Source organism: Staurois parvus, unplaced genomic scaffold, assembly GCF_062004578.1.
Source record: "Staurois parvus isolate SC_StPar_1 unplaced genomic scaffold, SC_StPar_1.0 ptg000164l, whole genome shotgun sequence".
Lineage (NCBI taxonomy): Eukaryota > Metazoa > Chordata > Amphibia > Anura > Ranidae > Staurois > Staurois parvus.
The window spans coordinates 1,037,250-1,059,076 of record NW_028317960.1 but is presented as its reverse complement, the minus strand read 5'-3'; the positions used below and the strand labels follow the sequence as shown (position 1 = coordinate 1,059,076).

Here is a 21,827-nt window from a genome sequence, read left to right as displayed (position 1 = left end):
CTGTTTCTCTCGAGTGCTTGGCATTTCCCCCCATGGATACGTTTGAAGGTGGTCCTTTATCTATTGGAGAAGTGGATTTGCGATTAACTACAAAGTTTTTCATCCTGTTATTTCGATCGATGAGGATCGGTGTGTTGCAGAGTTTCCGTTTCTGAAGATATATTTATGGATGATCTGCCATTATATTATCAAGGTTTTTTGGTGAAATTTTTCATATTTAGACACTTTTTTTGCACAAAAGTTTTTTGCACTTAAAAGTTTTTTTATATATTTTTTTTTGTGGTATTGGCATATATATATTTTTTTCTGGACTTATGATTTGATGATTTCTTTATATATATTTATACACATTTACTAGCGCAAATTATTTATTTATTAAAACACAAGAGATATCTGGGTGTCTGAAATACAAATAAGATGTAATCGCATGTGTCACCCCATGTAAAGGTTTTGTGGGTCTCTCAGGAATTCTGTACAACAGACACAGAGGGGAAGATTTACTAAAACAGAATTGGGTACAACTGTGCATGGGAGCCAATCAGCTTATGGCTTCAAATTGTTCAATTAAGCTTTGATAATAAAACCTGGAAGCTGATTGGTTTCTGTACAGAGTTGCAACAGAATTTGTACTCTTTGACTTTTAACTCCCATACCTTTTACACAATATTGCCAAAAGTATTGGTCACCTGCCTTTCCACGCACATTACTAAGTGTTCCTGCTTGGCGCCCACTTCCTGTTATCTCACATATATATTATTATTATAGCCAAATTTACCCCCCTAACTCCTCCCACAGTTTTTACACCACATAGACAGTAATATACCGAAATGTGCGGATTGTTCCCGATTGGATTGCTATTACTTTGTGGAACGTTTTGCCGAATGGTTCACCAAATATTGGCATTTTTGTGGTGAAATTGGTCCCATAGGAATGAATGGTGAAATGTTCAAAAGCTAGAGTGTGAGCTGAAAAATCAGGACATGATTTCTAAACTCCACTCCAACCACACAACAGTTACTCAAGCCACTCCCCCCAGTTACTCCGCCCACTCCAGTTGTAGACTACTGGTGGAGGCAAGAACACTTCACATAATTTCCCCAGAAATGGTAGCTTTTCTAGTTATTATTATACAGGATTTATGGCGCCAACAGTGTGCTCAACGCTGTACAATATAACGGGAGACAATACAGCAACAATACAGTTCAATACAAGAGGGATAGGAGGGCCCTGATCCTTGGAGCTTACAATCTATGAGGGAGGGGCTAGTGGTACAAAAGGTAATAACTGTGGGGGATGGACTGGTTGGAGGAGTAGAAGATTCCATTATTAGCTGAGGTCGGGATAGGCTTCCCTGAAGAGATCGGTTTTCAGAGATCGACTAAAAGTGAGCAGAGCAGTCGATAGTCTGATAAATTGGGGTAGAGAGTTCCAGAGGATGGGGGAAGCTCTGGAGAAGTCCTGGAGACGAGCATGGGAGGAGGAGACAATGGAGCTAGAGAACAGGAGGTCTTGTGAGGAACGGAGAGTACGGTTTGGGTGATATTTGGAGACAAGATTGGTGATGTAATTTGGGGCGGAGTTATAAATAGCTTTATATGTTATTGTTAATGTTTTGAATTTTATCCATTGGGCAACGGGAAGCCAGCCACATGACCTTTAATGGACTGTTAGGGTTCAATATTGAGTTGGCCCCACCCTTTGCGGCTATAACAGCTTCAACTCTTCTGGGAAGGCTGTCCACAAGGTTTAGGAGGGTGTCTATGGGAAGGTTGGACCATTCTTCCAGAAGCACATTTGTCAGGTCAGGCACTGATGTCGGGGGAGGAGGCCTGGCTCGCAGTCTCCGCTCTAATTCATCCCAAAGGTGTTCTATGGGGTTGAGGTCAGGATTCTGTGCAGGACAGTCATGTTCCTCCACCACAAACTGGCTCCTCCATGTCTTTATGGACCTTGCTTTGTGCACTGGTAGGCAGTCATGTTGGAAAAGGAAGGGGCCATCCCCAAACTCTTCCCACAAAGTTGGGAGCATGAAATTGTCCAAAATGTCACTTTAAGAGTCCCCTTCACTGGAACTAGGGGGCCAAACCCAACCCCTGAAAAACAACACCACACCATAATCCCCCCCTCCACAAAAATTTACACTTGGCACAATGCAGTCAGGCAAGTATTGTTCTCCTGGCAACCATCAAACCCAGACACGTCCATCGGATTGCCAGACAGAGAAGCGTGATTGGTCAATCTGGAGAACACATCTCCACTGTTCTAGAGTCCAGTGGCAGCATGCTTTACACCACGACATTCGCCATTTTGCATTGCACTTGGTGATAGAAGGCTTGGATGCAGCTGGTCGGCCATGGAAACCCATTCCATGAAGCTCTCTACGCACTGTTGTTGGGCTCATCTGAAGGCCACACCAAGTTTGGAGGTCTTTAGCTATTGACTCTGCAGACAGTTGGCGACTTCTGCTCACTGTGCGCTTCAGCATGCGCTGACCCCGCTCTGTCATGTGACGTGGCCTACCACTTGGTGGCTGAGTGGTTGTTGTTCCCAGTTGCTTCCACTTTGTTATAATCCCACTAACAGTTGAGCGTGGAATATTTAGTAGCCAGGAAATGTCACGGATGGACTTATTGCCCAGGTGACCACCTATCACGGGACCACGCTTGGAGTCACTGAGCTCCTGAGAGCGACCCATTCTTTCACCATTGTTTGTAGAAGCAGTCTGCATGCCTAGGGGCTTGATTGTATACACCTGTGTCCATGAAGGTGATTGGAACACCTGAATCACATGATTTGGAGGGCGGGCCCAATACGTTTAGCAATGTAGTGTATATCAGCACAAAGCCCATGATATGTACTATTAGAAGAATCTATTAAATAAAAATAAGGTGCTTGTGAGCCGCTGTATTTCTATATTCCAATAATAAATGATATTGCTGAGATTCGCTGGCTCTAATACACAGACTCTTATTATGTGCAATATGCAAATCATTACATTCAGACAGTGCCGCGCTCCTCTTATATGTGCTTTAAAAAATCATATAACTAAACAGTGAATATAATAACTGAACAGATGATATATCACATAAATCAATACATACAGTGATAATTCTACAGTCCTTAACAACATAGTGCTCCTCTTGAGTGAAAGTGCTTCTCTTTAAATAAAAGTGCTTTTCTTGAGATATAGTGCTCTTCAGGAAAAAGATCTTATTATGCGCTCACCTCATGTCAGGGCAGGAGCGGTGGAATGGAAGGGCAGGCCTAATGGCAGGGTCACACTGACTGACGACAACCATCACCCACAGACCGGAGTCAGGGCGCGGAGTCTAAGCCCCAGGCTGCCTTTCACTAGGGCCCCTGATGGTGGGGATGGACTTAACGCAGCAAGGGACCAGGCTGCGGCCCCCGAGTAACCCCAGCTGCGGTAATGGCCGCTGCCAGTGGCGTATAGCTGGTGGGAACCAGATGGGAAATGATAGCATAGTCGGGCAGGCCGGGTCGATAACGTAACAGACAGTACAAGATGGTAGGCAGGAATACACAGGTCACGAGCCGGGTTCAGCAATGGGAGGTCAGATAAAGGGATAAGGCAGAGAATAGTCTTAGACAAAGCCGAGTCGGTTTCCAGGAGAACAACGAGAGCTGAACAAGAACTTGCTGCAACACGATCATACAGGACATGAATGCAAAGAGCAAGTGCAGACAACAGGCTTAAATGTGATCAACCACACCCCTCTGGAGGAGGGACCGCAGAGACCTGAAAGCATAAAAGGCTCCCACCATGCTTTGCAGAAACCTAAGATGGATGCCAGCACATGGAGCAGCACCAACTCTGAGGAAAGGTAGGACCTTGACAGTACCTCCTCCTCAAGGGCCCCTCCCCCTCCGCGGCTCAACAAAAGGCTTCTGAGGAAAGCGGGCATGAAAAGCGTGGAGGAGGGCAGGAGCATGAACATCCGCGGAAGGAACCCAGGAACGCTCCTCGGGACCATAACCGCGCCAATGGACCAGGAACTTCACCCGACCCCGCACCAATCGAGAGTCCAGGATGCGGCTCACCTCATACTCCTCATGACTGTCAACCCGGATGGGATGGGTAGTGAAGCGATTACAGAACAGAGGCTTCAACAGGGATACATGGAAGACATTAGAGATACGCATCCCAGGCGGAAGAGCAAGGGCATAGGCAACTGGGTTCACCCTGCGGAGGATGCGGAAAGGACCAACAAAACGGGGGGCCAGTTTGGGTGTGGGCACCCGAAGATTGAGCTTGCGAGTAGACAACCACACCCAATCTCCGACCTGGTATGAAGGCAGCCATCTGCGATCAGCCTGGAACTTCTGGTGCTGTGCTGAGTCCTTCAAGGACTTCTGGATCTGCCCCCATGAAGAACGCAGGGCAGGAAGATGGTTATCCACAGCCGGAATGTCCTGTGGTGAGAACCTCTCAGGCAATACTGCAGGTTGGAACCCATAGTTGGCCATGAAGGGAGACATCCCCGAGGAGGAGTTGCAGCCGAGTTCCTGGCAAACTCCGCCCATGGCAGGAGATCGGCCCAATCGTCCTGATGGTCCGAGATATAGCAGCAAAAGAATTGTTCCAGGGCCTGGTTGGAACGCTATGCAGCCCCATTGGACTGCGGGTGGTAGGCCGAAGAGAAGGAGAGCTTGATACCCAACTGGGAGCAGAAGGCGCGCCAGAACATGGACACAAACTGACTCCCACGGTCCGAGACAATCACCCTGGGCAACCCATGCAGGCGTAGAATCTCCCTGGCAAAAAACGTGGCCAGTTCTTGCGCAGTTGGTAATTTCTTGAGCGGAATACAACGGCACATTTTGGAAAAACGATCAATGACCATGAGAATGACCGTATGGCCCCGAGACACAAGGAGGTCTACAATAAAATCCATTCCCATGTGTGACCAGGGACACTCCCCATTGGGAATGGGTTGCAGAAGGCCCAATGGAAGATGCCGAGGAGATTTATTCTGGGCACAGACCGAACATGCCGCTACATAAGAGGCGATGTCGGAGCGGAGAGATGGCCACCAGAATAAACGAGAGATGACAACAAGACAACTGGTTCCTCCCTGGATGACCGGCAGTCTTGGAGTTATGGTAGGTACGCAGCAGGCAGGTGCGCAATCCCTCAGGTACGAAACATCTACCATCCGGTCTCTCGGGAGGAGCATCAGTTTGAGCTGCCAAAATCTGCTCCTCAAGGGGAGAAGTCAGGCTGGTGTGAATGGCAGCCAGGATCTGATCCGGAGGTCGGCTCAGAGTCCTCCCTGGACAACTCAGAGTATTGCCGCGACAATGCATCAGCCCTGACATTCTTGGAGCCAGGCAAATAGGAAACAACATAGTTGAAACGCGACAAGAACAAGGCCCATCTGGCCTGACGGGGTGTCAATCTCTTGGCCTCCGAGAGATACGTCAGGTTCTTGTGGCCGGTAAGAATGAGGACCAGAACAGTGGGACCGTCGAGCAGGTGCCTCCATTCCTTGAGAGCCTGAATGATGGCCAACAACTCCCTGTCCCCAATCTGGTAGTTGCATTCTGGCGAGGAAAGCTTTCTGGAGTAGAACCCACAGGGAAGTAGGGGTCCATCGGGCGACCAACGCTGAGACAGGAGAGCGCCTACTCCCATCTCAGATGCATCAACCTCGAGGACAAAGGGCAACCCAGGATTGGGATGAGACAGTATCGGAGCCGAAGCGAAGGTGGATTTCAGAGCCTCGAAAGCTGCCATGGCCTCCGGTGACCACTCGTGAGGATTACTGTCCTTCTTGGTTAGATCTGAGAGAGGCTTGGCCAGTGTGGAGAAGTTCCTGATGAACTTCCGATAATAGTTGGCGAAACCCAAAAAGCGCTGAATGGGCCGAAGACCATTGGGACAAGGCCACTGCAGAACCGCCGCAACCTTCTAAGGGTCCATGGAAAAACCCACTGTGGAAATGATGTAGCCCAAAAAGGCAACCTGGGACCGGTGGAATTCACACTTCTTGAGCTTACAAAAAAGTTTGTTCTCACGTAACCGTTGCAGCACCCGCTTGACATCCTGGATATGAGATTCCATGGAGACAGAATAAACCAGGATGTCATCCAAGTAAACCACCACGCACTGCTGCAACAAGTCACGAAAGACATCATTTATGAACTCCTGAAAGACCGCGGGCACGTTACACAACCCGAAGGGCATCACTAGGGATTCATAGTGACCGGTTCTGGTGTTAAACGCGGTCTTCCACTCACCCCCCTCCTTGATCGGTACGAGATTGTACACCGCCCTAAGGTCGAGTTTAGTAAAGACCGTTGCTCCCTTGAGGCGGTCGAACAACTAGGTAATCAAAGGAATTGGGTAGGCATTCTTAATGGTGATTCGATTGAGACCCCTATAATCGATGCAAGGCCTCAATTCACCACCCTTCTTCTTTATGAAGAAAAAGCCTGCTCCTGCTGGGGAAGTAGACTTGCGAATGTGCCCCCGGGAAAGCGCATACGCAATGTACTCCTCCATGGCCTTATTCTCTGCAACCGAGAGAGGGTACACCCTGCCACGCGGAGGAGTGGCAACGGGTTGCAAGGGTATGGCGCAGTCGTAAGGACGATGGGGAGGTAAGGCACTGGCAATCCCCTTGTCAAACACGTTCAGGTACTCCCCATAGTCGGTGGGCAACACAGAGTCCAAGGAGGCACACAACACCTTAACCTGCCCACGGATGCACCCGGCCCCACACTGTGGAGACCATGAGAGAATTTCGGCCGTTCACCAATCAAAGGTTGGATTTTGCTTCTGGAGCCAGGGATACCCCAAAACCACCGAATAGTGTGGGGAAGAAATTACCTGGAAACAGGCCAACTCCCTGTGAACAGCCCCAATAGCTACTTCAACCAGTAGGGTCTCGTGGGTAACCTGCGGTGGTTGCAGGGGCCTGCCATCTATTGCCTCGAGAACCAATGAAGTAACTTGAGCCTGCAGGGGAATGGAGTGCCGGGCAGCAAACGAGCTGTCCATAAACAACCCGCCGGCCCCAGAGTCTACCAACGCCTGGGCCGTCACCGAGCCTTCCGCCCAAGAGAGGACAACGGTGATCAGTGGTTTATTTTTGCGGGATGCCGGGGATGAGGAAACTCCACCCAAGATCTGTCCCCGACAGGATCTCAGGTGTGAGCGTTTCCCGGACGGACCGGACAGGACTGCTGAAAATGCCCACCGAGACCACAGTACAGGCAGAGACCCTCCCGACGCCGAGCGGCCCGCTCCCCCTCGGAAAGGCAAGCAAACCCCAGCTGCATGGGCTCACCACCAGACAAGCCAGACAACAGGCTTAAATGTGATCAACCACACCCTTCTGGAGGAGGAACCGCAGAGGCCTGAAAGCATAAAAGGCTCCCACCATGCTTTGCAGAAACCTAAGATGGATGCCAGCACATGGAGCAGCACCAACTCTGAGGAAAGGTAGGACCTTGACACCTCAGAGGCAACTATAGCTTTTTGTTTTAAGGCTACGTTCACACTAGCGTTGTGTACAGGCGGCAGAGAGGCGTTTGGGAAGCGTTTTTACCACTTCCCAAATGCCTCTGACAATTCTGCACATTGTAGCACATGGTGCTGTTCTAACGGGAGCGTTAGCGTCACGTCACATTGCGTTGTGGCAAAACAGACGCCTCTGGTCGAGTCAGGAGGCGTTGAAGCCTCCTATTCTAGTCTATGGTGCCTCTCCGAAAATGCCCGGCTGTCGTTTGCGGTGCGGTTGCGGGGCGTTTGCGGAGCGGTAACACCATTCAAACTTCATTATAGGCATTTGTGGGGCGTTTTTAACGCTCGGCAAACGCCTAGCAAGTGCTGCTAAACTGCGCATGCGGCGTTTGTGGAGCGTTTAAAAATGCTCCGCAAACGCCAGACCAACGCTTGCCAAACGCTATAGGGGCATTTGGCAAGCGTTGGTAAAACAGTGAAGTGTGAACGAGCCCTAAAAGACAGGTTTATTCATCTCTTCTTAATTGGTGATATGCTGAATCAACAGGTGTACTTCTCCACTTTCTCCACCGGGGTTAACTGAATGTTGAATTCTCCTTCCAGGGACGTGATTACATGGGTACCCCCCTCTCGTAGATGTAGGATGGGGCGAAACTCCATGTTCTTTGTTTATCAATGCCATAAAAAATGTAAAGCCTTAAGCAGTATCCTTTCTGTGTGTGAAACACACAGACTATACTCGCCGCTGTGATATCGAGTGCGTGATGACGTCAGAGCCCCTCCCCTACGCGTTGCGCCACCAGGTCATGTGGCTTTGTCGGGGATGTGATTGGTCAACACTTCACTCCTCACTATTTATAGGGCGCAGTGGCGCCATTAAACTGTAGCGCACGTGGCCGCGGCTATCTTTATGGGGCGGAAATATAATATAATCTGCTACTAAGTATCTGGAATGTATTTGAACTGTAGCTGCTTGTTGTTTTGATTCCGCCGTCATCACTCTGCCATCAGCGGCTCCCATGTGTCTGTGCAGCTCCAGATAGAAAAGCTGCTCCGTGCAAAAGGCTATTACCATACATTGATATAAATCTTATATATGATCACATTCATCCTGCTTACTTCATTCATCATCACAACTTTATTTCATTTCATTCATCTTCTAAATACAGCAAACAAAATACAATTAAAATTGATTAAAAAATAAAATAAATAATAAAATAAAATATACTGTATATAATAATATATATGAAACTCTTTATTAAAAATAAATAAATTAAGATAAATTAACATCCTATTATTGCACTGAAATAAAAATTACAATTAAATGTATTGTTTAAAGAATATACTATAAGTTAACTATTAACCTTATTTTATATTATATCGGTAAGCTTCTCCGGAATGTCAGTGCATTTCTTATGGTGTAAACGCATTGTACTCTAACTCATTACACTAACACACTGTACACTAACACACTGTACACTAACGCATTGTACACTAACACACTGTACACTAACGCACTGTACACTAACACGCTGTACACTAACGCACTACACTAACACACTGTACACTAACGCATTGTACACTAACGCGCTGTACACTAACACACTGTACACTAACACACTGTACACTAACGCGCTGTACACTAACACACTGTACACTAACGCGCTGTACACTAACGCACTGTACACTAACGCACTGTACACTAACGCGCTGTACACTAACACACTGTACACTAACACACTGTACACTAACACACTGTACACTAACACACTGTACACTAACGCACTGTACACTAACGCACTGTACACTAACGCATTGTACACTAACACACTGTACACTAACACATTGTACACTAACACACTGTACACTAACGCACTGTACACTAACGCACTGTACACTAACGCACTGTACACTAACGCATTGTACACTAACGCACTGTACACTAACGCACTGTACACTAACGCACTGTACACTAACACACTGTACACTAACACACTGTACACTAACGCACTGTACATTAACACACTGTACACTAACACATTGTACACTAACACACTGCACACTAACACACTGTACACTAACACACTGTACACTAACTCATTACACTAACGCACTGTACACTAACACACTGTACACTAACGCACTGTACACTAACACACTGTACATTAACACATTGTACACTAACGCACTGTACACTAACACTGTACACTAACGCACTGTACACTAACACACTGTACACTAACGCACTGTACACTAACACTGTACACTAACGCACTGTACACTAACACACTGTACACTAACACATTGTACACTAACGCACTGTACACTAACACATTGTACGCTAACGCACTGTACTCTAACTCATTACACTAACACACTGTACACTAACACACTGTACACTAACGCGCTGTACACTAACACACTGTACACTAACGCGCTGTACACTAACGCACTGTACACTAACGCACTGTACACTAACGCGCTGTACACTAACACACTGTACACTAACACACTGTACACTAACACACTGTACACTAACGCACTGTACACTAACGCACTGTACACTAACGCATTGTACACTAACACACTGTACACTAACACATTGTACACTAACACACTGTACACTAACGCACTGTACACTAACGCACTGTACACTAACGCACTGTACACTAACGCATTGTACACTAACGCACTGTACACTAACGCACTGTACACTAACGCACTGTACACTAACACACTGTACACTAACACACTGTACACTAACGCACTGTACATTAACACACTGTACACTAACACATTGTACACTAACACACTGCACACTAACACACTGTACACTAACACACTGTACACTAACTCATTACACTAACGCACTGTACACTAACACACTGTACACTAACGCACTGTACACTAACACACTGTACATTAACACATTGTACACTAACGCACTGTACACTAACACTGTACACTAACGCACTGTACACTAACACACTGTACACTAACGCACTGTACACTAACACTGTACACTAACGCACTGTACACTAACACACTGTACACTAACACATTGTACACTAACGCACTGTACACTAACACATTGTACGCTAACGCACTGTACTCTAACTCATTACACTAACACACTGTACACTAACACACTGTACACTAACGCGCTGTTCACTAACTCATTACACTAACGCACTGTACACTAACACACTGTACACTAACGCACTGTACACTAACACACTGTACACTAACGCGCTGTTCACTAACTCATTACACTAACACACTGTACACTAACACACTGTACACTAACACATTGTACACTAACGCACTGTACTCTAACTCATTACACTAACACACTGTACACTAACACACTGTACACTAACGCGCTGTTCACTAACTCATTACACTAACACACTGTACACTAACGCACTGTACACTAACGCACTGTACACTAACACATTACACTAACGCACTGTACACTAACACAATGTACACTAACGCACTGTACACTAACGCACTGTACACTAATGCACTGTACACTAACACATTACACTAACGCACCGTACACTAACGCACCGTACACTAACGCACTGTACACTAACACATTACACTAACGCACCGTACACTAACGCACCGTACACTAACGCACTGTACACTAACACATTGTACACTAACGCACTGTACACTAACACACTGTACACTAACACACTGCACTCGGTATACATGCACATATATACAAATTTTAAACATGAAGGCCTAGCTGCTGGGATGGATAATATCTGTGACCCATCAATACCTGAGAGCTAATGTGCAGATAAACAGGAAGTAGCGTGTGTATGCACATGTGCGCTAAGTGACACGCTGCTAGAACCCAGTAGCTGCACATTAACTGTTAAACCAAAGAAAGCCTCAAACTATCACATTCCCCCTCCCCCCTCACATGCTATGAACATAGGTGCAATGGCCACACTTACTTTGTAAATGAGGATCATCTCCTCGGTGGAGAATAGAGATCTCCCCATGTCCAGATGTGGTCCGATAGTCCACCAAAAATATAGGGAACTCCTAACAATATCTCAAACTCTGCTAACCACATTCCCATCCACTAACTTTCCCCACTACCCCTTCCGGGTGCCATCAAAAGTCTTTCTGCAAATGTGATGACGTATTTCCGGCATGACAGCCACTCTAGCGCCTCCTCTGACAGCCATTTTGGCATTTCTTTATTCACCATAGCGATTTTTCCATGCAGATTGATTGAGTATCTGGCATTGGTGAAGATGTTTGGCAGGAAAGGCCCAAAATCTACATAAATTGGGGGCCTAATTGATGACTGATAAGAGGCTTGTAGAAGAAGAATATCTAGCTGCACATTGAACACAACCTATTCATTGGGGCATAACATGGTCATGTGGTGCAATAGGGGGCTTGTGGTTGGTTAGTTTGGACATACTTGCATATGTGCGCTCTAACAAGGAAGATTTGGGCATATTGTATATCTAGGAATATATAAGTGTTAGGGGTGTTAGTACATTCAACTGGAACATGAAATAACCCCCCAAATATACAGTACATAGTCCAAACGTTTATTGATCAAATACACATTCCACATTTATTGGGACAGCAGCAACAAGTAGGTACATTCAACTTCTTGGTGGGAAGATAAAAACTATGTACTATGTCTGCAGTCTCTGGTCATCTCCTGTACTGTGTCCGCAGTCTCTGGTCATCCCTGTACTGTGTCCGCAGTCTCTGGTCATCTCCTGTACTGTGTCCGCAGTCTCTGGTCATCTCCTGTACTGTGTCCGCAGTCTCTGGTCATCTCCTCTACTGTGTCTGCAGTCTCTGGTCATCTCCTGTACTGTGTCCGCAGTCTCTGACCATCTCCTGTACTGTGTCCGCAGTCTCTGACCATCTCCTGTACCGTGTCCGCAGTCTCTGACCATCTCCTGTACCGTGTCCGCAGTCTCTGGTCATCTCCTGTACTGTGTCCGCAGTCTCTGGTCATCTCCTGTACTGTGTCCGCAGTCTCTGGTCATCTCCTGTACTATGTCCGCAGTCTCCGGTCATCTCCTGTACTATGTCCGCAGTCTCTGGTCATCTCCTGTACCGTGTCCGCAGTCTCTGGTCATCTCCCGTACTATGTCCGCAGTCTCTGGTCATCTCCTGTACTATGTCCGCAGTCTCTGGTCATCTCCTGTACTATGTCTGCAGTCTCTGGTCATCTCCTGTACTGTGTCTGCAGTCCATTGGTTCAGAATATTTGTTTTCTTGTTTTTCTCCTCTAACCTATGTGCATCTTATGGAGCGAAAAATACGGTATATATTTCCTCCTCTGTGATGGGTGCTCCACTGAGGTTAAATATACCCCTCCTATCAGACTCTTCTTCTTTTTTTGTTGTTGCCTTCTTCCTCCTCTGCAGCCTCTCTTGCTGGTCTTTCCCTGGGTTTTCCCCTCTCCAATAGAGGGTTTTGGCTCCACCCTAAAAAAGGGGTGGGGATAGGGGAATCTGATCCTTCTGATGCTAGAGGTGAATATCTGTTCTGCAGATTTGCTCTTTGTACAAGAATCAAGGATCCCAAACCATTATCCCTGCCTTCTCTTCCAGGGATGAAGCCCACCTGATCCAGATGTACCCATTCCGGCATCAGATCCTTCAGTCTTGTTGTTAGTACTTCAGAATATAGTTTTGTTTCTATATTTAATAAAGATATCGGCCTGTAAGTGGCCCACTGTGAGCTCTCCTTCCCTACTTGAAGGATAATCGCTATATGAGACTGTAAAGACTCCTCCCTCATTTCCAACCCCTCCCCCAGGGCATTCATATAGCTACACATTTTAGGAACAATCAGATCTCTATATTATTGAAAGTATCCCTCTGTGTATCCGTCGGGGCCGAGCTTTTACCTCCAACTGTGTTCTTTAGGGCTAATTTCCTCCGGAGTGATAGTTCTCTCAAGGGACTCTAATTTGTCTTCCGCTAATCTTGGCAACTCCACCTCAGTTAAATATTTCTGCCTGGTTCTTTTCTTTTCCTCCTCCATTTCCTTTTGATTTCTACAACTCGTGTCATACAGTTCGCTATAATATTTTTGAAACCTATTAACAATATCAGAAGTAGCATACACTATTTCTCCTTTCCCAGCTCTAATTTTTTCTATAATATTTTTGGATTTATTACTCTTTAACTTCCTCATTAACCACTTCCTGTCCGGCCGCTGTATATAAATGGCCAAACGGTGGCAGTGCAGGGGTGGGTTGCCGTTCCTGCACCTGCCATTTTGGATTGTGCACGCTCCCTGGGACAAAATCCAGTGCCCGCTGTGTCCAGAGGACACCATTCAATGTATGGGACCTCTGTGTGAGGTCCCGATCATGTGATCTCTGATTGGCCAATCAGTGATCACATGAATAAGTATAAGCAAGATGTCACTTCTGACATCATTGCTTACTACGTGTGAAATCTTTGAATGATCACAGAGGTCACATGGTACAGGACTATTCACAATAGTCTTGTACCATGTGACAAGCTGTGACCTATCACAGCTCACACAGTATTTCTCAATGGCAGCAAGAATGCATCTAGAGAGGAGGAGAAATGATTGCTTTTACAGCCTTTATGGGTTTAAAAGCAATCAGTGTAAAAATAGCATTTAAAAAAATCTTCATCACCCCCCACAAGTAGTACAGTGACCGTATGTAAAAAAAAACAAATAATAATATTAAAAAAAAATTATAATTTTTGGTTATAAACTAATTTGGGTTATTTTTTTTTTACTAAAAACATAACTGAATACATTTTGGCTAAGATTTATGAAGAAAGATAATTTATTTGCAAAATTTTATAAGGAAAACACCTTTTTTCAAAACGTTTTCATTTTTTCATTTATATAGCAAGAAAAATAAAAAGTGGTGAATAAATACCACCAAAATAAAGTTTTAGCTGTCTCAAAAAATGCCAGAAAATTCATCTGGGTACAGTGTTGCATGACCGCACAATTGTCATTCAAAGTGTGACAGCACTGAAAGCTGAAAATTGGCCTGGACAGGAAGGGGGTGAAAGTGTCCAGACATGAAGTGGTTAAGTATTTTCCGAGTTTATTCCCCCACTGGTATCTTTCCTTTGAGATTCCATTAAGTATCCTCCTTGACTCTTATTCCAAAAGATCTTTTAACTTATCTCTCTTAAAAATGATCTTCTGATGTACATCTATTCCTATCTTTTTTATGTAACTGTTCCAGCTTGTAAAGCTCTTCCGTTACCATCTTTTTATTTTTTCCTTGTTCTTTCTTTTTTCCTGTTCCTATCGAAATCAGTATTCCCCTAATATACGCTTTATGTGCCTCCCAGACTGTGGTCACCAAAACCTCATTAGTCTCATTGAGCTAAAAAATGTTTTGGACATTCAAATTATGATACTGGATGATGGCACCATTGGTACCACCTTGTACCATAAAGCAACAGCAGGTGATACTATCTTACACGCCGACAGCTTCCACTCAAGGCCTCTCACCTTACAGCCAATATATGAGACTTCAGCACATTTGATCAAATGATCAGGATTTCAAAAGAAAGGCGGGTGCATTACGAGACAGGTTGTCACAAAGAGGTTACTCACGTACTACACTCCGAAAGGCATATAATAAAGTATACCGATGATCTAGGGAAGAAATTCTGTTTCAGAATAAGACACATTCTAATTTGAATATGGTTAGATTAGTTACCCCATTCACTAGACAGCATGGGCCAATACGGCAGATTCTTCACCAACACTGGTATGTACTTACCAACGATACCATCCTCAGACCATATATTAAAGATTATCCATAGATTACATACAAAAGAGCTCAGTCCATCAGGGATAGAATTTCCAAGAGTCCCTTTATGCAGGAAGGTCCTAGGACAGATTATCAGATCTGTGGCACTTGGAAATGTGGCAAGTACAATTTTTGTCATTGGGTTTATGAAAATCACTCAATATACTTACCTAATGGCCAACTTCGTTCTATCCCACAGTACGTGGATTGTCAAACCATTGATATAGTCTATATAATGGTTTGCGTATGCGGAGCATTCTACGTGGACAAAACCAAACGCCAATTTTGGTGAAGAATAAAGGATCATGTCTACTATATTAATAAGAACTTCTCATCTACTCCAATAGGTAGACATGTGGGACTATGCCATACAAATCATACTGAGGTAGTGAGCTTCACTGCATTAGAATGTGTAAAAGAAAATCCAAGAGGAGGTCACTTTGATAAATGTATCTTACAACGAGGAGCACGTTGGATATATCGTCTTAAGGCCACCACATTCCCTGGTTTATACAAAACTTTGAGCTACAAACCCTTTTTGTAAACAATGTAGTATTGAGGGTCTGTTATTACACTCACTCCAGTTCCATCTTTTCTCTGATATGTTATGAGATGGATCTTATATTGAGCTGTGCCTGATCTTCATTTCTATTTCCGTTATGGTATATCAATTGATTGTTGTGTATTTGATTTATTCATTCTCATGTACTATGTATTATTTTAGTTCTTTTTTGGGCGTCAGTCCTTGTTTAGGTGGCTGCGGCTGCAGGTACCGGTTTGGGGGTGGGCACTTATGTCCATCTGCCTTCGCTCTTGGGATTGTGACCTTTAGGTGGGCTGCTATGTCCCGGTCTCCTAGGGGCTGGCGGCCATGTCCTTTGTCAGTGTGCATGTGCCTTTGTGTTCCAGTTATTTACTTGGCATGGCGTGCACCTGAAGTCATTTATAACGGACATACATCGCGACATCATGGCAACCGACCGCAGCCCAGTACATGCAGCTATGTTTAGCACGGCGGGGGTACTCGGATGTGACTCTCGGTGAATAAATGGAGGTATGGTCTACAGGTCATTTTCTCATACTGTTGGCTGAGCACTTATGGGTCTGGCCATTTTGACTGGAGGAGCTATATGACCTCCACCTACGATGATTGGTTCTTTATGATATTCCTTATGGGGACCTTGTATGAGGATTTGATACAAGTGCATCATACTCTTTCCCTTTCTGGATGACCCCAGAGCTCAATAAGGAGGTGAAGTACTATGTTCAGCAATATCTATACTGAGATATATTTTATAAGGTAAGTGGATATTTTTTGAACATTCGTTTTTGTGTATGGACCTCAGTTGAGAATTTTCCACACGCACCACCACATGAGCTGGGCTCCTGTCCTATGAAGATTTTGTCTCCTTTACCTGGAAGCCTACTTATTGGAGTACAGTATATATTATTTGCCCATTAGACCTCCTCCTTACTGTTGTCCAGCCATATTAGTTAGTTTGCCGTCGTTTTTGTCCTATAATATACCATTTGTTTGTCTGCATTTAGCATACATTTCATTCATAGCTTTTTCTAGGCTTGCCAGTATTTTTCATTTCAGAATGTCCTCAGCCTCTACAGTCTGAGCTTCCCATGCTCCAGTTACATGGGGGCATGATTTATTCTCATTGTGAGTATGAGTTTCTATGCGTGGCCTTCATTTCTGGTAATTAGTACATTTAGGGCCTTAATACAATTCTTTCATCTAGTGGTGGCACGTTGGACCTCCTTTTATAGGATTCAGATATGTAATCCCAGGTCCTTCCACAATCGGGCCCCTGTGTCCGTTCCCCAGACTAGATGTCCCTGGTGGCCGATCTCCTATGGAAGCCTAATGTTTGTTATGATTTGTACATGGGATTTGGCTGTACTTCATTGCTTATGGATACATTGTTTGTTTTCTTTGTATTTTACATGCAGTAGTACTGCTCTCCCTTACACAGAAGTTACGGTCCTGAAGAAGCCAGATATGAAGGTGAAACGCATTGACCGTTCCTTACTTCTCATCTTACTTCTTCATCAGTATTCATGATATGGATGACATCAATCAGCTCCAAGTAAAGGGATATGTTATGTACTATTTCTCTTAGTACCCTGTTGTGTTTGGGGGCTTTGTATTCTGTGTTTTATATATTGTTTTATGTTAATAAATTGTGATATATTAAATGTTTGCGGTCTCTTAAAAATTTGCCATTCCTGTCGTACATTAGTCCGGATATTTTTCCTCTTACAGTAGGTGAAAATAAAGGAATTAAACAGAAAATGAATGCAGCCGCCATAGGAGGACTGGTAAGCTGAAATTGATCCCATTTCTTCTTACTTTGTTCTCAGGTTTAGATATACTTTAGGCAAAGTCTTCTGTTTTTCAGTGTGGGAGTTTTTATTGTATATTGACCAATAAATATCTGGGGATAGGTGGACTCTCAGCCTTTTTTACAATCTACCCTATCAGAGATGAGATAAATGTACAGGTTGTCATATCAGGATCCTAATAAAAGAGAAAACAAAGTCCAAGCTGTATGCCAAGCAGAAAAACAGAAATGTGACTTTCCTGATCTCACTTTCCTCCTATAAGGGAATTATTACACGGCAGACAGCACAATGGGAGAAATCCTGAGGGGTCCCTCTAATGTTAAAGCGGAGCTCCGCTCTCCGGGGACAAAAATAAAAGTCAGCAGCTCCGAAAACTGAACAAAAACTGTGCCTGCTGAACTTTTAATAAAACAGCCGCTCTCCTGATCTGCCATCCAGCGGTGTCCTCCCCACAGCCGGGTTTACCGGTCCTCCCGTGTCCCTGGCACCGCAATCTTAACTGTGGGCAGCCGGCTGTGACAGCTTGCAGCTTCACATCCAGGTGCCCACTGTGCATGTGCGAGCAGAGCTACGCCTTGTGGATGGTCCTGCAGTCTTCTGGGACTTGACTGCAGGGGGGGAGGGAAACCTGCTTCTGATCGCCTAGCCAATCACAGAGGGACTTGGAGTGGGTACCTGTCAAAATCGGGTACCGCTCCCTAAAGGTGCCAATCCTTAACCATTTGCCTACTGGGCACTTTCACACCCTTCCTGCCAATTTTCAGCTTTGAATGACAATTGTGCGGTCATGCAACACTGCACCCATATGAGATTGTTATCATTTTTTTCACACAAATAAAGCTTTCTTTTGGTGGTATTTTATCACCATGGGGGGAGGAGGGGTAATTGATTTGCAAAACAATCAAAAAAAGAGTGAAAATTTTGAAAACAAGTTTTTCTTACTTTCAATTATAACATTTTGCAAACGGGTAATTTTTCTCCTTCACTGATGTGTGTTGATGAGTCTGCACTGCTAGGCAGCACTGATAGGCAGATCTGATGGGCACTGATGAGGCTGCACCAGTGGGCATTGTTGAGGAGGCACTGATGGGACCTGATAGGCTGCACCGATGGGCACTGATGGGTGGCACTGTTAGGCAGCACTGATGGGCACTGAAAAGGCTGCTCTTGTGGGCATTGATGAGGAGGCACTAATGAGCCTGCACTGATAGGTGGCAATGATGGGCACTGATAGACGACACTGATAGGCACTAATAGGGAACACAGAAGTGCAGTAATAAGCAGCACTGAAGGGCACTGATAGGTGGCACTGATGGACACATATTGGCAACACTGCTGGGCACTGATTGGGAGCACTGATGTACCCTGAATGGCATTGATAGGCAGCACTGTTGGGCACTGATTATCAGTGTAGATGTTTCCTTTTACAGTTGCTGGTGATCAGCAGTACTTTCCTCACACTGTGATAGATAACCAGCAAGTGTGTTTACATGGTGATCAGCTGGGATTGGACACAGCTGATCACATGGTAAAAGGCCCCTGTGATTGGCTCTTGACCATTACATGCGATCAGCTGTGTCTGAAGGACACAGGGATCACAGAGAGCCGGGTGCGCTCTGCAGCGGGGTGCGGCTCAGGGAGGACATCATACGACGCCTTCCCAGAACTGGATGACAGCGTTGTAGTCATCATTCAGAACTTCCCCTTTTGGGTGGAGCTCCACTTTAACTCCACCAAATACTTCCAGGCCTTGACATGTAACCAAAACTGTGAATGGAATGTGGTGAGGCCTCATCAATGGGTAGGGAGGAGGTCACTCAAAGGGCAGCCCATTCACTTGAACGGTCTGCCCTACATGCAACAATCGCTCCAGGACTTTTTTTTGCATGTTTTACCGCTGTTTTTGGTGCATTTTCCACACTTGGGGTGCCTTTAACATGTAATAACAACACAAGCACCATGCACACTTGCAGCATTTCTGAAACGCATGGCAAAGCGCGCATTTTCTGTGCGGTTTTCCATGCGTTCAGAAACACACAGATGTGAATGGAGCCTCGTTGTTCTGTGTAACTTCACTTTCAGGCTCCATTCACACCTAGAGTAGTGGGGAGGGGGGCACGTTTTTTGACTCATTTTTCCAATGACACATATAGGGAAGCCCCTTTTATTGCAATGAGCTGCGCTACATGGGGCAAAGTAGCTCGTGGAACATTTTGCATCACAACAAGTGATGAAGCTTTCTATGAAATCCAGCAAGGGCCAAGGTGAGGCCTTCTTCTCAAAGTGTATGTAAATATGAATGGCGCTACAAAAATAAATATACAGTACACTCCCAAAAAATATATAAAGATTATACCAGCTGCAACATCCGCCCTATAATAATAAGGTGCATGAATATTAACAAATAAACAGATTGCGCTAGTAAAAAAAAGAGTGTCCAAAAATTATATATCTAGTGAATACCCGCGGTAAATAAATATATAAATATAAATCAAATCATATAAAGTCCCAAAAACTATTTTTAGCTATTGATGATAAAGTGTTCAAAACAAAATCCACCAAGTGAGTCCACCACCAAATAAAATGAATAAACTCACCAGAGCAACATGCTGATAATATTATAAATCAGTATAAGCGCTTTCTGCTCTGGGAGCGATGAATGAGACAAAGCTTGGCTTGAAAAACGATCTCCACTAACTGGGAGCAATACTGTGCCGTAGAAACTGTGACTGTAGATCCACTTCAATCAGCAGAGTATTGCTCCCAGGGTAGTGGAGATCGTTTTTCAAGCCAAGCTTTGTCTCAACAGTCTACAGTTCATTGCTCCCAGCACTGCCACACACAATTTCCGCCCACCTGTGCCCAGCAGTGCGCCCACCTGTGCCCAGCAGTGCCCTCACCTGTGTCACCCAGCAGTGTCACCACCTGTGCCCAGTAGTGCCACCCACCTGTGCCCACCCACCTGTGCCCACCAGTGACACCCATCTGTGCCCACCAGTGCCACCCACCAGTGCCCATCAGTGCAGACCAGCAGTGCTGCCAGTCAGTGCCCAGCGGTTGTGCCAGTCAGTGCCGCCAGTCAGTGCCCAGCGGTGATGTCAGTCAGTACCACCTATCAGTGCTGTCTATCAGTACCCATTATCAGTGTCACCTATCAGTGCCACCAATCAGTGCCGCATATCAGTGCCACCTATCCGTGACACCTCATTAGTGCTGCCTATCAGTGCCGCCTATCCGTTCCACCTCATTAGTGCTGCCTATCAGTGCCCATCAGTGCCGCCTATCAGTGCCCATCAATGCTGCCTCATCAACACACATCAGTGAAGGAGAAAAATTACCTGTTTGAAAAATTTTATAATAGAAGCAAAGAAATTTTTTTTTTCAAATTTTTTTGCACTTTTTTTGCTTATAGCACAAAAAGTAAAGTGCCCAGCAGCTATTAAATACCACCAAAAGAAAGCTCAATTTGTGAGAAAAAAATGATACAAATTTCATATGGGTACAATCTTGCATGACCGCGCAATTGTCAAACAAATTGCGACAGCACTGAAAGCTGAAAATTGGCCTGGTAAATAAGGGGGTATAAGTGCCCGGTAGGCAAATGGTTAAATGAATAAAATATTAATTAGATCAAACCAATAAATTGATATCCAATCGACCAATTAAAGAATGCCATCATAATTCTCTGCCTGTCAGGGTGTTGGCACAATAATGAAAGAATATTCTGGGGGTAAAAGGTCTGCAGTGTATGTGTGCCGTGTGAGTAGACTCAGATCCTGTATAATCACACCACTATTCAGTGAAAAGTATCCCTCATGGTGCCCCTCCAAGCTATGGATGGAAGGAAAAGGATCCCCCTACCGGAAAGCGAGAAGAGGGGAGCATGAGTCCAAGCAATTCCAGTGTCAGCCAATACAAGTGAATGGATGGACACTGCTCAACTGACCCCAGGAGGCCAATGTTGAGGAACATTGAGGTCTGTGACCAAGCAACGGTGGACAGAGTGAAACATGTCAGAGGGCGTGGCCAGAATGGCAGCTAAGACCATTCCTCAACATTGGATTCCTGGGGTCAGTTGAGCAGCATCCATCCTTTCACTTGTATTGGCTCACACCACCATTCAGGTCACATCCACCTCTCACCTGAGTGAACTTAGTGTGTCGTGTTTAT

The 21,827-nt window shown here is 45.2% G+C and overlaps 1 protein-coding gene across 2 annotated transcripts in view; it reads left to right on the top strand.

Moving 5' to 3' along the window:
- Positions 1–21,827, top strand: part of LOC149462960 (NACHT, LRR and PYD domains-containing protein 6-like) — a 580,167-nt gene that overhangs the window by 148,587 nt on the left and 409,753 nt on the right. Inside the window, exon 4 of one of the 2 annotated variants that reach the window (XM_089676107.1) lies at positions 17,265–17,514. The exons of the other annotated variant lie outside the window; for it this stretch is intronic. Within the exon in view, the coding sequence (XP_089532233.1) occupies positions 17,265–17,302 (38 nt within the window). The 3' untranslated portion in view covers positions 17,303–17,514. Of the gene's footprint in view, positions 1–17,264; positions 17,515–21,827 lie in introns of those variants that run through there. 2 annotated transcript variants of the gene reach the window in all.